Here is a 16716-nt window from a genome sequence, read left to right on the forward strand (position 1 = left end):
GGAGTCTTAACCACTGGACCACCAGGGAAGTCCCAGTGATTTCTCTTGAGGTGAGAAGTTACTAGAGGATTTTGAGCAGAGGAGTGACATAATTTAATATTCTATTAATGGGCTGCTGGGTAGAAATTGGCCTATATATAAAGATTCTGGCCTCTATTCAGAAAACAGACTGAAGGGGAGAGGCAATAGTGGAAACAGGGAGACTATAAGGCTACTGTAGTAATCCAAGAGATTACTGTGCCTTGGACTAGGAAGTAGTGGTTGAGCAATAAGGAGTGGTCATATTCAGGACAGTAGAGACAACAGGATTTCTTCATGGTATGGATGTGTAGTATGAGAGACAGAGACAGAGAGACAGAGAAAGAGAGAGATAGAAAAAAAAGCCCAAAATGAACCTAAAATTTTTACCTAAGTATTTGGTGAAATGGTATTACTATGTACCAATATGGGATACAATGTTAAATTTGAGATGCCTATTAGGTACCAATAGGGAAGCTGTACAGATAATCGCATATGTGAGTAGGGTTTACAAGAATGTTCTGGGCTGGAGATATATATTTGGGAGCTATCAGCAGAGAAATGGAATTTAAAGCTATGGCACTGGATAATAATAGTCTAGAGAGTATGTGTAGAGAGAATCAGTTTCTAGGACTGATTCTAGGGAATCCAACCAACATTTACAGGTTGTTACAGGAGAAAGCAGCAAAGGGGAGTGAGAATGCCCAGTGAGGTAGCAGAAAATTAGGAGACAGTCCCTAGAACCTAAGCAAAAAAGCAATACAACATTTTGAGAAGGATGTTCTGATTCACTGTGTTAACCACCTCCATGAGTGACAGAATAAGGAATAAGATAATCATTGGATTTAATGATATGGAAATCATTGGTGAACCTGAAAAAAGCAATTTTCATGGAGTAGTGAATATGAATGTACAAAGTGGAACTTGTTCAATAGGGAAAGAGATAAGAAGAAATGATCACTGTGAATACATATACCTCATTCAAGGTGTTTTGCTGTAACAAACAAACAAAAAAAGGGGTGGTAGCTGGAGTGGGATATGGAGTAAAAGGAAGGTAGACTTTTTCTTCATATTTTTTAAAAAACACAGGTCATGTTTCAGCATGTTTATATACTAATGGGAATGATGCAGAAGAGAGGAAAAAATTGAGGGGAGAAGGACAAAGTCCTTTAGGTGGTAGGAGGAAATGAACTGGCCTTGAAAAGGAACACAAACTGTTCATCCATTTTAACAGAAGGAAACACAGAATATGTGGATATAGCAGCAAACAGACTGATAGATTTGGTGATGGGAATAGAGGTTCTCAATGAACTGAGAATGAGGAAAGAGAAGGTTTGGAGGTTTTAAGAGAGAATAAGAGTGGCATACTCCTCTAGGAAAGTCAGAGTGTGGGGTGGATCGACAAGTGAAATCTAGCAGGACTGATGGGCAATACTGAGAGCCCATTTAAGGTTTGTTGTCAAATTTAAAATGAGACTAGTCAACATTGTTGTGCATTTTGTTCCAGTCATCTTCTACTTCTCAGATACAGGTATATAGCAAAAAAAAAAAAAAAAAAAAAAAAAAGAGTAAAATTTAACCAGGGTTACAATTTTGCCAGAGGAAGACAGAAGGAAAAGCAATAAACAGAACTGAGTTTAGTCAAGGGGATGATTATAATGATGGACCACGGACTCTATGTAAGGTAAGAGAAATGAGGACAGAAAAGATTTGATGAACTGAAGGTTGTCTTAGTGGGGTGGAGTATTGATGGTGGGGATGGGGGAAAAGTACTAGAGGTAGAATGATCTGAGCACACAGGATTTAATAGTGAGAGTGGGATGCTTGAAAGAGAGAAGCTGGTGCATGGACTGGCAAAGACAAGGGATAGGTATGACTAGAGTTGAGGGTATTGGTAGGGAGAAGGTCTCTGAAAATCAAGAATTCAAGGAGGCTGGATAGATTATCTACATGGATATTGATGTCACAAGAGTTGACGACAGAAGGAGTAGCAGAGGAAAAAGTAACAGGTGTCAAAACACTTCAACAGGATGCAAGCTCATGACTAGGAGGTTGCACTATAGATGACTACAGAAGGACAGAGGGAGTGGTAAAGCCTTATGGCACACGTTTCAAAAGTTAGGGAGGGGGAAGGAGTGGTTTTAGAGAGAAGGAAGGAAAAATGACCTGAAACAAGAATGAGGAACAAGAGGAATGCACATTATATCATCTCTAGGTCCAACAGAATATGGCATATGGGAGAAAAAAGAGCCTCCATTTAAGAGAAACAGCCATCATTTTAGTTAGAGCAAAGTTAAGAAATGTTCATAGAAGACTGAGAATATAACAGTTTGCTAATGCTGTAACTCGAGTTCAAGAGAGCAATGTAATGTTGGGAGAGTTAGAGATGAGTGAGAGACTGGGTCAGACTAAGGCAGAACTGTATAGAGATAAGAGACCTGGGAGGCTTGGACTTTGTGTAGTAGCTGAGGTAAACAGTACTATAGAGATGATGGAATTAATACTGTAGGGTCTCTTAGAACAGATGTCTTTAAATCTTTTACTTAACCCACCTCATATTTTTAAGACAACATCTAAAACTTTTCCTCTTAAGTCTAAACATTTGCAAATAATGCAATTTCCAATAAATACACTGAGATACGAAACTGTAACTGTTATATTGCTCTTTAAAATTTAGACAGGGACTTCCCTGGTGGCACAGTGGTTAAGAATCTGCCTGCCAATGCAGGGGACACAGGTTAGAGCCCTGGTCTGGGAAGATCCCACATGGCGTGGAGAAACTAAGCCCATGCGCCACAACTACTGAGCCTGTGCTCTAGAGCCCGCAAGCCACAACTACTGAGCCTGTGTGCCACAACTACTGAAGCCTGCACACCTAGAGCCTGTGCTCTGCAACAAGAGAAGCCACCACAATGAGAAGCACGTGCACCGCAAAGAAGAGTAGCTCCCGCTCACCGCAACTAGAGAAAGCCCTCGCACAGCAATGAAGGCCCAACGTAGCCGAAAATAAATAAATAAATAAAATAAATTAAAAAAAAATTTAGACAGAATTCAAATATCATCTCAGTCTGATACCTACAATCATCCTTTTAAAAATAAAGGCTCAAACCTTTACCCACTGGAAAGTTTACATTGTATCTTTCTCCTTGAACTTGCATTTCTATTACACTTCCTCCAGAGAACTTATCCTAATATAACATAGTTTGATGGTCTAAAGTCTTTCATTGATCCCTCTGTATTACAACAGAAAAACTTCTCAAATCTTCAGATGCTGTAACTCTTCTTTCAATTGCTCTGTTAACAGAAGCCCAAGAATCAGGGGAAAAAAAATTTAAGAATACCTCACTGTTCATCCCCAAAGGGAGTTGAAGACTGTACTAGTAATAGAGCAAAGTAAGAGTTAATGCCTAGGTCTTACTTTTAATCCATTGTTCTTTTCACTAGGCCACACTGCCTCTACACGAAATAATAACAAAACCCCAAAATGAAGATACTGTTAACGAGAAAGCAAAAGAGCTCATGCTCTTGAAGAATGGGGATAAAAACAAATATACATCTGCCTTAAAAGTTTTCCTACCTTATTTTTTTTAACTCCATTAGTAATAGTTTGGCATGTACTTGCAGAAAGCTTCCAGGCATTGCTTTTTGATCTCTGAGGTATTCCTGTATGGAACCTTGGAGTTGCAAGCACAATTTTACATGTATCATTCATGGAACCTGGAAGATCAGTCTCTCTGGGCATTGTTTTCTCATTTCCTTCCTTAATTTCCTGTTTTGAAGTGCCTTCTGTTGTAATCTTACTATCATCAGAAACCATTAATTGACTGCCGTTTTTAAAAGAAACACAGAGAGTCTCAATGGTGGTATTTTGGGATTTTTCACAGGTAGAATCAGTGCCTTCTAAAACAAATGTGTCCTTTTTGGACTTAGTGGTTGCAACTGTATTCTCCTTTGATCGAAGAACTTGTCTAGCCAACTGAGCTCTAGTTAATGCCTTGTTTGAGACTCCTGCAGCTGGATCATTTTCATGTTCTTGGTTCAGAATTGGAAGCTCTGCAAAAAACACAAAACCAAACAAAATTTATAGAAGGATAATATGAAATTAAAAGAGAGCAACAGAACAGTTGAAAACTTTTAATATTTTTTCCTTTTTAAAACTGAAGTATAATTGACTTAAATATTAGCTTCAGGGTATATAACATAAGGATTCAGTATTTTTACACATTACAAATAACGCACAACATAGGATCACCACAATAACTAGTTACCATCTGTCACCATGCAAAGTTATTAAAATATGATTGGCCACATTCCCTATGCTGTACATGAAATCCCCGTGACTTATTTATTGTATAACTGGAAGCCTGTATTACTGATCTCCCTCATCTATTTCACTCATTTCCCCCTCCCCAGGCAATTACCAGTTTGTTCTGTATATCTATAGGTCTGTTTCTGTTTTGTTATGTTTGTTCATTTGTTTTGTAAAACTGTTTATATTAAAAAGTCTTCAGGTTAGAAATGTTCCACCCTCCTGCCCAGTCTTTCTCTGAGTGCCCCTGGCTTTTACAACTCAATCTTTTATCCACAGTCAATGCTTGTTGCCTACATAGGGGAAATAATTTTCTCTAGAATATGTAGCCATACATTGAAATAACAAACTAAAAACAAACAAAACAAAACAAAAAGCGCTTTACCGTAAGTTAAATTGCACAGAGGTGCCTTCTTTTCCTGCTGATATTGAATCTTTTGCTTGACTGACAGGAAAATATTATTTGATGATTCTGAAGGAACTTCTTGGACTGAGGCTGTGTTGTTTTTTTTTTTTTTAAAAGAAAGAAGTTGAGTTGTATTAGTCACTGAGAAGAAAAAAATGCCTTTAAAAAAATCTTGGAATAGACTTAGGTTCAGTAATGATCTGACTAATAGTGTATACTTATGGAATATATGACAGTTACATTAAGTTTTGTCCCTTTATTAGTGTCTCATGCCTTCAACATATTCCCTATACCTACATTATGCTGAGAAAGATTTTTTTTAAAACTTCTCCACATTACTTGCCAACTAAAGTATACTATTGAACTTAGAAGCCTAGACATCTGGAATAACATTGTTTCTGCCACAAATCAGTGTTAAGGTTATGTATGAAGTGCCATCCAGCCTTGAAAATTCTGGTTTTGCTTCTGGTTGCTGGAAATTTCTAAAATGTGGAAGAAGAGTTGAAAAGTTGTAACTTATACTTTAAAAATCAAAATGCTGAGATTCAGTAGCAGACTAAACCATAATTTATACTTCTTTGATATCTCTTTAGCAGGTCTTCAAAGGCACAAATCTGGTAGGCTTATCAACTAGAAAAACAGGAACTATTAGTTCCTATAGTTACTTACATTTTATTCTGCTTTACGTCCTAGATGGTTAGTTTTGTTTCTTGAATACAGAAATGAATTTCTTTCACACAAAAAGGGGAAGGTAATCGACTTAATTTGTACCAGAGAAGGAAAAACTGAATTATTTTATATGTTTAATTTTAAATATTATACTTGAAAAAATCGGTAGTGATTATACTTTAGTAAGTATGCCACTTTGGCCTTAGAAACCTTAATGTAAAGATTTTATTATAATGATGTGTCATAAAAGAAGGATAAGTTTCTATTTCTTTAATTCATTCTACTAGAAATGACAAGGCAATGTAGTAAAGATGAGTAGGTAATTCAATCAAATATAACATGCTATATAGAAATTGGGCCATTTATTTGAGAGTCCAAGGATCCATGCAGAGACTCTCCAAAAGATCTCTGAAATTATATACAAAATCTGTGTTTGTATATATGTGTATTTTCTGGGGAAAGATTCATCAGATTCTCAAAGTAGTCAGTTACTTCTTCTCTCTAATTCCACTGTACATATAAAACATGCTTTAATATACATTATTTCATTTGCTTCTCCCTTTTCTCCTAGATTGTATGAGATTATTTTGTATACCCCCCCACCTCTATCCTAAACTCCCTTAGAAAACTCTGCTTTTTGTGTCAAAATATATCACTGTCTTTGAAATGCAACAATATACCCACAATCTACTGTATAGTAGTTAAGAGCATGGGCTTTCTAATAGATACCTGTATTTAATTCTCAGCCTATCACTTATTACCTGTGAGACACAGAGCAGATGTGACATATTTAAAAGCTCCATCTCCAAGACTATTAAATAAGCATATAACCATAGTGTTTGCTAAAGAATCAAAAGAAATAATGCACGTAAAGTATCTTTATCAATTATTACAACTCATTAAAATCTCAATTTCAAGTGTCCCAATTTCTGATCACCTTATATCTTTCCAGATCATTCTCTCAAATTCACTGACTATCCCAACAAGACATACACTTCTTCCCACTTCTTCACCTCCTTCAGGTCTTCTTTTCTCTGTCTAACCAACTTAAATTTCACGGCCAATTGTGACCACCCCCTTGCACACACACCCCAACTCCTTTGTCCTTTTTTCACATCATCCTACAGGCACACCTCGGAAATATTGTGGGTTGAGTTCCAGACCATGGCAATAAAGTGAGTATCACAATAAAGTGAGTCATGTGAATTTTATTTCCCAATGTATATAAAAGTTATACTTATATTGTAGTTTATTAAGAGTGCAACAGTCTTATGTCTAAGAAAAAATGTACATACCTTAATTTTAAAAATTATTGCTAAAAACACAATTTTTTATAGCAACTTTACTGTTAAAAAATAGTAACCATTATCTGACAACACAGGATTGCCACAAACCTTCAATTTATAAAAACCGCAATATCTGTGAAGAGCAATAAAGTGAACTGCAATAAAATGAGGATGACTGTATTTGGCAAAATTACAGTCCTGATAAAATCCAACCCCCTTCCTATTCCCCACCAGCACCTATGCAGCTAGAGGAAAACTCACAACCATAGTGATTGGTCTTATCTAAATTCATGTCCACAAATCTCAAGTAAGTCCTTAACATTGCCCAGGAAATCAGGCCTAGGCCATTTACTCTTATGCTCTCCTACACTATTCAAACCTCCTCAAACTTCAATACCTGCTTCCCATTCTTGCTCTCAACTGATGACTTGACTCCCTATTTCAGATTATTTCTGAAGTCACTTAACACTGCCTACCTTCTTGTTTGATATTCTGTTTATGTTCCTAGCGAAGGCCAAACATCCACTTTTAGATTCTATTCCCTCTCAACTACTCAAGAATATCATACTACAAATCTCAGTTTTTCCTTCCCTAGTGGATCATTCCCAAAAGCACACCAAGATGATGTTATTTCACCAATCATTAAAAACAACAAGATCTTCTTAAACCATACTTCCCATATTTCTCTGCTCCCCTCAAAAAGAACTGTCTACGTTCACCATCATCAATTTCTCTCCTCACACTCTCTCTTGAACCCTCCTGAATCACGTTTTTGCTCCTATCACTCCACCAAAACTGCCCACATCAGTCATCAATGATTTCCACGTTGCTAAATCCAATAGTCAAATCCCAGCCTTCATCTTTCTTGACTGATTAGCAGCATTAGACACAGCTAATGACAACTTCCTCAAAAGCATTTTGTTTTCTTGGGTTTTTCTTCTTCCTCATCTTCTCAGTGGCCTTCAGTACTTCCTACTCTTTCTTCTAACTTCTAACTTTCAGGGTGCCCCAGGACTCATCCTTGAATGTTTTTTGTGTGTACACTTACTCCCTGATGATCCCATCTAATCTCATAGCTTTAAATACCATTTAGGTGCTAATGACTCTCAAATGTATTTTTCACACCTGGACCACTTCCCTAAATTCCAACTAATTTTTTCAAAAGCCTAATTCACAACTACACTTCAATTTTTAACAGACATATCAAAATTGACATGACAAAAAACATAATTGCTGAGCCCCCAACCCCACTCCACCTCTGTCTGCCCCACCTCAGTTAAATCGTTCCAGTTGCTCGAGCAAAAAAAAAAAAAACAAAACAAAACCAAACAAACAAATCACCCTTTATAGCTCTTATATTCCACATCCAATCTCTAAGCTAATGCTATTGGCTCTTCCTTCAAAATATATCTGGAATTCAGCCACTCCTTATTATCTTCACTGCTACCACCTGACCAAGCCAACACCCTCTCTCAACTGAATTACTTCATTAACTATTTCAAATTTAAAAATGTAAGTCACGGGCTTCCCTGGTGGTGCAGTGGTTGAGAGTCCGCCTGCCGATGCAGGGGACACGGGTTCGTGCCCCGGTCCGGGAAGATCCCACATGCCGCAGAGCGGCTGGGCCCGTGAGCCACGGCCGTTGAGCCTGCGCGTCCGGAGCCTGTGCTCCGCAACGGGAGAGGTAACAACAGTGAGAGGCCCGCGTACCACAAAAAAAAAAAAAAAAAAAAAAAAATGTAAGTCAGATCGTGTCATTCCTCTGCTCAAAACTCTCCAGTGGCTCCTTAATTTGTTCACAATAAAAGCCCAAACTCTAACATTCACCTATAAGGCCCTGCATTATCTGAGCCTCTATTTATCCGCTCCTTCCCAGCTCTGTCCGCTCACTCCATGACAATCTCACAGCTAGTCCACATGCTTCTATTTCAGGGCATTTGTACCAGCTGAAGGATCATCCTTCCCCATTCAGTCCCCAAGATATCTGTATCTAGTGCCTCCTTCAATTTTTGGCTCAAATGCCACCTTATTGAAACACTGACCACCCCATTGAAAACTACAACCTCCTTCAACTCTCCCCATCATGCTTACTCTTTTTCTTTCCAGAGCATTTTTCTTCTATTATACCCTAAAAACTACTTATTTGGTGATCTGTCTCCCAGCAACTGAATGTAAGCTGGCTTCATGAGGGCAGAGATTTTTGTTCATTTTGTTCACTGCTGTATCCCGCCCGAGTGCCTAAAACAGTATCAGACACAATAAACACTTTTTAAACCAACACGTAATAAAACTAACCTCTTAGTGAACTGTCTTCTGGCTGGAATGATTTGTTGTTTTCCTTTTCTTCACAGAGGTAGGTATGCTGTAATACTCCTTCCTCAGCTCCGTTAGGAGTGAAAATTTTATTACTTTCATTTTTTGGTGGTTCCAACAAACTGTTTCTTGATGCTTGTTCTTGCTTGTTACGTAGTACTTTTTCTTTCATTCTTTGAAATATTTTCCCTGGTGATTCATAGATTGCTTTATTTTTTAATCCATCCTTGTTGGGCTTTATAGCACTGATATCAAGAGAACTGTTAGAGGTAGTAGCCTCTGCTAGCATGGTAGATTGAAATATATTTTTATTATTAAAAACTGTTATTTCTAGGAACTGACTCTTTTTATGGTCATTCCCTTTTAAAGAGGACTTCTGATATTTCACCAAATCTTTTACTGGAGTAAGTGTGCCTGAAGGAATGCTGTCAAAAAAGACTGCATGCATGGGCATATTTCTCCTCTGAGAAGATGTCTCTGAAGACAAGTGAATTCCTGGATGTTTCAAAGGTGTTGCAATCATCTTGATAAACAGTAGCAACAAATTTCCTCTAACAGAATATTCACTTAAACACAATTTTCAGGATAGACCTTCAGCAGGGGGCCAGAAGAACCTGTAGTTCAATGTGAAATCAACCTTTACCATGCTTTGGTACAGAAAAAGTTAAGTTTATTTGCTTTCCATAACAACATTATACTAATTAAAAGGTTTAATCGGTTCATAACAACACTGGATAATCTATAGCTCACAAATCAGAATAAGATTTATATTTTTGTTAAAGTCTCATTTTACTATTTTTCAATGATAAACAGTTTGGCTTTTAAATGTACTTCTCTAAGAAAAAGCAGCTTTCACCAAGTCTTCTACTTAATCGCTCTAGGGGCTGAATTTTGAATATCTGTTTTTGAAATTTATTTGAACCTCAAGTCCTGGAAGTTCCAATCTAATATTTGCATCAAAAACCATTAATCGACATTTGCATATGGCACTACATTAAGTTATAAAAGATTAAATTTCACCAATATGGTTTTTCCTTTTAGGCGCTTAAATTTTAAGGCAGCAGCTACAATGATATATCCTAATGAAGGCTAAAAATCCATTCAATTTTTAAGTTAAATAATCTCCAATCCTGATTTTGTTATGCTGCAGAACATTTTAATTGTGAGGTTTTTGTTTTAAAAAATCCTCAAATCAAAAGTAAATTATATACATTCTAATTTTCTAAACATTTACTGCTACTTAGAATTTTTAGAGGAAATCATGCACTTGGGCATACATGGTCTTAGACTTGTTTTAGCTTGCTTCTTACATATAAATTTTATTTCCCACACCTAGAAATTAAGATTCTAGGTGATGAACCATACAGTTACATTCTGTAATACCTGGTAAATTAACAAAATATTTCAACCTGAGGAGCTCAGGACTTGAAAATCTAGATTTATAGCATCTCTGATCACTGAATTTATAACTACTCCAATCAGTCTTTGACATCATATAAACATAAAAAGCCTATTTCAGAAAATACAAATGCAATCAGACCAAAGACATCAAGTATCTTTATCTACAGTAACTTCTGTGAGAAACAAATATGAAAGTTAAAAATTCATATACGAATTACCATTTTATCCGATATTTATAAGAGAAAAAAACAAGGAAATATTCCTCGATAACAAAAGCTGACAAAAAAGGGTTATCCTGGGAATGACACAAAAACCACTGAATTCAGCAAATATGTATTAATGTATATATTTATGCATTTGGCAATGTGCTTGTGACAGGAACGCTGTGCTGAGAGTTGTAATACTCACTAGCCATTCTCTTTAAGCTCTCAAAACAAAAATGAATAAACTGGGACAATTGCATGGAAAGAAGGCAAAGTATGTGCAGGTTTACACAATCTCAATTCCTTAGAACCTAATGAAATGCTCAGCAGGAAGTATAAACTGCAAATAAACTAGCAGAACTAAGAACAGGCCCAATCTGTAGCACAACAGTCCTCCCCCCCACCCCACTTCTCCCAGGGGTGGATACATTATAAGACCCCCAGTGGATGCCTGAACCTGTGGATAGTGCCAAGCCCCATATATATACACTACGTTTTTTCCTTTACGTACATACGTATGATAAAGTTTAATTTGTAAATTAGGCACAGTATAAAATAAAACAATTATAACAATATACTGTAATAGGGACTTCCCTGGCGGTCCAGTGGTTAAGACTCCGCACTTCCAATGCCGCAGGGCGCGGGGTCGATCTTGGTTGGGGAGCTAGGATCCCACAGGCCACGCGGCACAGCAAAAATAAATAAAAAATAATAAAAAGTAATAAAAGTTATGTGAATGTCATCTCTCTCACTCAAAATATCTTATCGCACAAATTTAATGCCTTTCTAACTTAACTAAGCATTTATCATGCACTGTGGCTGTAAACTTTTGCAGTTTCGGGTGCAATCGCAAAACCTGCATGCATTTCTTTTTCCTTCTTCACAGTTTTACAAATAGATGATTCGGTTTTAACCCAGACCTTAACAACCTCAGCATACAATTTTTTTTCCCTCATTAAGTCAGGAGCTTTCAACTTTTCACTTAAAGGAAGCACTTTACAGCTTCTCTTTGGCATATCCAAATTGCCAGCACCACTACTCTGGTGCTTTGGGGCAATTATTAAGTAAAATTAGGGTTACTTGAACACAAGCACTATGATACCTCGACAGTCCAAGAGGGCTGCTAAGTGACTGATGGGTAGGATGCTGGACAAAGGGATGATTAACATCCCTAGCAGGACAGTGTGAGATTTCATCATGCTACTAAGAAAAGCATGCAATTTAAAATTTATGAATTGTTTGTTTTTGGAATTTCTCATTTAATATATTCAGACTGCAGTTGACTGAAGGTAACTGAAACTGTGGGCCGAGGAAAGTGAAACTGCGGGTAATGGGTCGGGGTGGGGACTACTGTACACACACAGAACTGTTTTCATCTAAAGGCAGATAATTACAGTCACAGTGAAAGTCTCCAAGAACCAGCACACAACTCCTCTCTTTCATGTTGCCCAACTTCTTCCTTCTCAATTCAAACATGTAGTAGGATTGAGAGGTGTGTAGTCAAGATTCTGAAAATCCTCAAATTCCACTCACCCTCCCCAAAAGATGCAGCAAGTTCCTCTTTAAATAAGAAAGAGAAGCACCTCTTTCTCATTTATGTGATAAAGAGCAACTCAATAGAAGCGAAAAGAGTTGCCAATAGTTGCCAGGTTTCAGTGCGGCTGGTGGAAAAGAGAAGGGTATAGAGAAAAAAAAATCACCCAGGATTTTCTCTGACCGTAGAGGCTTTGCAGAATAGATAAAGAAGAAAAACAAAAAGCCACTGGGTAGAGGCCACTCAATAAACACCTGAAGCCCCATTCTCTTCCTAGTTAACAGAAAAGCAAAACAAAGAAAATAAATCATGATGCTCAGACTCTAGGACTGAAGAAGAGAAGGTGAATTCTAAAATGGTATGCTTGTGCCTTCATTAACTGCTTAAAACTATTGGAAAATCTAATACTTGTAATTTATTCTGAAAACTGACAAATGCTGATGTACTAGGAAAAAATGGCTATTTATTCAAAATAAATACTCAGGTGTGGGAAAACCACTATATAAAAAAGCTAGCTATGAGCATTTATAGTATGTAAAAGGCAGGCTAAACAACTGTTATCATGGATATGATACTGAAAGTAATTTTTACTCTTCTTCCTAAGAAGACATGAAAAGTTCTAGGAATTTACTGTTGTGGTAGTATTAATAATTATAATGGAATGGATCAAATCTCCCAAGGCACACTAACCAAAACTGGGAGATAGAGTTCAGAAAAAAATGAGAGGAACAGTAAGTTAACTGGCAAATGATACCTTTGGGGGGAAAAATGCAGCACATGACACACTGAGGGCCAGTATAGATAACATTCAAAGAAACCAAATGAATCAATTTAAAGAAATGATCAACACAAAAAAATGGCCAAAGGACATTTATGGCAATTAATGGAATACAAAAGGCCAATAAATGAGTCAAAAGGACACTCCATTTTACTAATAAATGAAGAGATGCAAATTAAAACAGTGAGCCTTCTTATGCATATCAGATTGGTAAACATTAATTTCAAAATATAGGTGTGCATGCCAATGGTCAAGAAATTCTACTTAAAATTCTTTTTCTTATAGAAACATCTACATAAGAATGCAAATATATATGTGGTAATAACAGTCAACATCTACTGTATATACATCAGATACTACTTAATCTTACAGCAATTCTTAAGAGTTAAATACTGTCATTATTCCCATTTTGAAGATGAGGAACCTAAGGGATTGAGTGGTTAAATAACCAGTCCAAGGTCCCACTTACAATGATTAAGAGCAGGACCTCAGCCTATCTGATTTCAAAGCCCAAGTTCTTAAACAGGCCCTATACAAGGATGTTCACTGAAGTACTGAGCTAATTAGAAAGAATCTAGATGTCTACCAAGATGGGACAAAATTCTACTGTTCACTGAAGTACCAGGCTAACTAAAAACAACCTAGATGTCTATAAATATGGGACAAAATTCTGCTACATCCATACAACTGAATTCTATGTATTCAATAAGAGGATACACACTCACACGCATATACTGACATAGAAAGTAGCTAGGATACACTAAATTTAAAAAGCAGAACAGGACTTACAATTGAATTTCTGTAAAAAAAAAAAAAAGTCAAAAATAAACAAACACATCCAGGAGCATAAGCGTAGGGCAAAAAATCTGTAAGTGAGTATACCAAATTGTAAACAGCGTTTATCTTTGAAGAGCAGCGTTTATCTTTGATGAAGGGGCCTCCCACTACCTAAATAATTTTACTTACATCTGAAAGTATTTGCAACTAATATGTAATTTAATCAGAAGAAAACAGAAGTTGGATGGATCAATTGTTTCTTTAGCTCTGTGGATGCTGGGTTCCAAGGTGAAGAATCGGGCAGTGACGCACACAATTCTCCTACTTGGTAATATTCTAAAAAAAAAATTTTTTTTTCTATTAGTGATTTTAGAAGAAAAGCCTGGAGCGCTCACCATCGAAATGAATCTGAAGGAAAGCAGTCTACTCTCTTGATAACTACCGTAGACACGCAACAAATACACACCGAATGAATGAGTAGTTGTGATACTACAGCCAAAGCCAGAAACGTACAAAAATCCGCGAGAGCCCAGAATGCTGAAGTGCTGAGACTCGCGGCGCCAGAAAGGACCGGAGGCAAGAGGCGAGGGAAGAGGGGCGGGGTGGCCGTACCTTGGGCGAAGGGCCTGGCATGGCAAGACGGCTGCAGTCTGGGCTCGGCTTCGTGCTGGGGAGAGGGGGACCTGGGTGCCCCAAGACTCGCGCCTCTGGCCCAAGTCGGCCCCAGCTCGCAGCGGTCTAGCCCCAGGTGACGCTCACTTTCTCGGTGAGGTTCCCTAACACCTAAACAGCTTGGGAATTCAAATTTGAAGAGCCCGCCCTCCCAGCCAGCCCGGGATTGGCGCGCCCAGGAACTGCGTCACCGTGCGACTCACTGGGACTCAGGAAAACTGGGGGTGGTCCCCGCTCCGCGTGAGCAATGCTGTTTCCGTAAAAACTGGGCAACCCCAAGCTGCCGCGGGTACTGGGCACGCACCTATAGTCGTTCTCGGACTTCGTTTCTTCTTCAGAGGGGCTCCAGCCCTACGTTCCGCCGCTCCTCCCGAAATGCTCTGCGGCAGGAGGGCCTACGCCAGACGTCGCCTGCGCGCTCCCGCGCAACTGCAGTTTAAGAAGTTTGGCCCTTCCCGGCTACCCTCCTGCTCTATGTGCGAAAGCTTACAGCTTTTGGTTAGGGCTTCCTTCCTAGTGTGAGGAAACGGCTTGCTGAATACGTGTGAGAGAGCTTTTAGTTTTCTCAGACCGTGAGATATTTGAGGCCGAGAAGGAACGTTTTGTTCTTAGGGGATAATGGACTGAATGCAAAGTTATACTTGCAATGGGATGTTTAGTTTGAGCTATTCCCCCCAGGAAGTGTGATTTTTTTTTTTTATACCTGATCATCTCGAATACTACTCTGGGTTGCGATGCAGTTCGTGACAGTCGCGTTTAGACTTATCCCTGCCTTAGGTTACTCCCAGTGATGCTCTGCTCTGCCTAACCACCGCGGAGTACTGTGTATCCTTCGCCTCAGCGCCCCGGCACGACGCGGTTGCTGGCTGGAAGCATTGTGTAGAGTACCTTGTTTCAGTCTTGGCGGAGGAGGAGCCAGAGGAGTAACTAGTGTTTTCAGCCTTAAATCCCTTCCAGCTCCAATCCTGCATCTTCTGTTCATGGACTCCGCCCCCCTCCCCCACCAAGTCAGCATTTAGGACAGGAGAGTTTATTTTTTGCCTCATCCAAGAAAATTCTCAACATCCTAGAGTCATGTATCGCATTTGTCCGTGAAGACTGGACTGAAATGGTTATAATGGATTAATTTTTTAAGTGTTTTGCGATTCCCTCTTCTAAATCTTGTATCCACTAAGTCTTGTGCTCACCGAATATTCAGAATCTAAAATATAAATTTAAAACATCAAATGAATGCAAGTAAGGAAAAGAAACCAATTGGGGGTAGAAGGTGGGAAGCAAATCATAGATCAAGTGAAGTTTCTCTCTGTACAGCATAATGAGAAAATGGCCAGACATGGATTTGCACCAAATTTATGGGGAAAACCAGACTTAAAATATATGTGTAGCGTCGTCTATGAAATACACTTTGTGGGATAGAAGGACTTTGAAAAGACAGGCATGCATACTTCAAAGTATCTGAAGTAGAGGTATGAAAGGTTTCTGTTCCCGGTGATGGAGATAGCCATGGCTCACACATTCAGCCAAAACAGGAACCTTGAAATATTAACGACAGACCCTCAGAATTACAGACTTTAATTTTTTTAATTAGCCACTTCTCATGTGAGAAATAACTAGGATCTAGCATGCTCCAGGGTGAACAGCAACAGGAATTTACATAAAGGTGACTAACAATTTTCCAAGGAAAACTGGATAACAGTTTGTGGATAAAAAGTACAATGAGAAGGCATACAGGCCAAGCGACAATGTTCATCTGTCCAAAGGGACATCAACATGCTGCCCTAGATGGACCCTCTAAGTTTGTGTCTGCCAGGAGACAAGCAGACAAGCTTCTTATCGTCACAGCCAGGCACCTGGGATAAACTGTCCTAAAGCTGTAACTCCTGGGAACACATACAGACTCACTTAGGGTCCAGAAGACAGACATAGGAGGAGAAGACTGGAATCCTCATGTTGTGTGGGAGTTGCTGCCAAGAGATCTGGGTCTGCTTAGCCTGGAAGAATATTCCTAGGACAATGGTAAGTTCCCACAGGGGTACTAATTGACCATATAGCGTTTTGAGGAGAATTATAAAAAAGATGCTCTTTCCTCAAGGTCAGTGGTTCTCAACCAGGGATCATTTTGCACCCCAGGGGACATTTGGCAATGTCTGGAAATATAAATGTCACAACTGAGAAGGGTGCCACTGCCAGCTGGTGAGTAGAGGACAGGAATGCTATGAAACATCCTATAATGCACAGGACAGCTCTTCCACTACAAAGAATTATCAAATCTAAAATGTCAGTAATGCCAAGGTTGAGAAATCCTACGTTTGGAAAATGTAGCCCTGAATTAGGATTTTAGTCGCCTCTC

At 38.6% G+C, this 16716-nt stretch overlaps 1 protein-coding gene across 2 annotated transcripts in view; it reads right to left on the reverse strand.

Annotated features, from left to right (window-relative positions):
- MIS18BP1 (MIS18 binding protein 1) overlaps window positions 1–14807 on the reverse strand; it is a 64123-nt gene extending 49316 nt beyond the window's left edge. The window contains exons 1-4 of one of the 2 annotated variants that reach the window (XM_082619233.1): window positions 14671–14807; window positions 8984–9615; window positions 4713–4823; window positions 3596–4071 (exon numbers count right to left, since the gene is read on the reverse strand). In XM_082619233.1, coding sequence (XP_082475359.1) covers window positions 3596–4071; window positions 4713–4823; window positions 8984–9524 — 1128 coding nt within the window. In that variant the 5' untranslated portion in view covers window positions 9525–9615; window positions 14671–14807. The other variant, XM_082619232.1, reaches the window with a different exon arrangement.
- Window positions 14808–16716: the final 1909 nt, after the last annotated feature.

This window comes from Mesoplodon mirus, assembly GCF_964341445.2.
Source record: "Mesoplodon mirus genome assembly, chromosome: 4".
NCBI lineage: Eukaryota > Metazoa > Chordata > Mammalia > Artiodactyla > Ziphiidae > Mesoplodon > Mesoplodon mirus.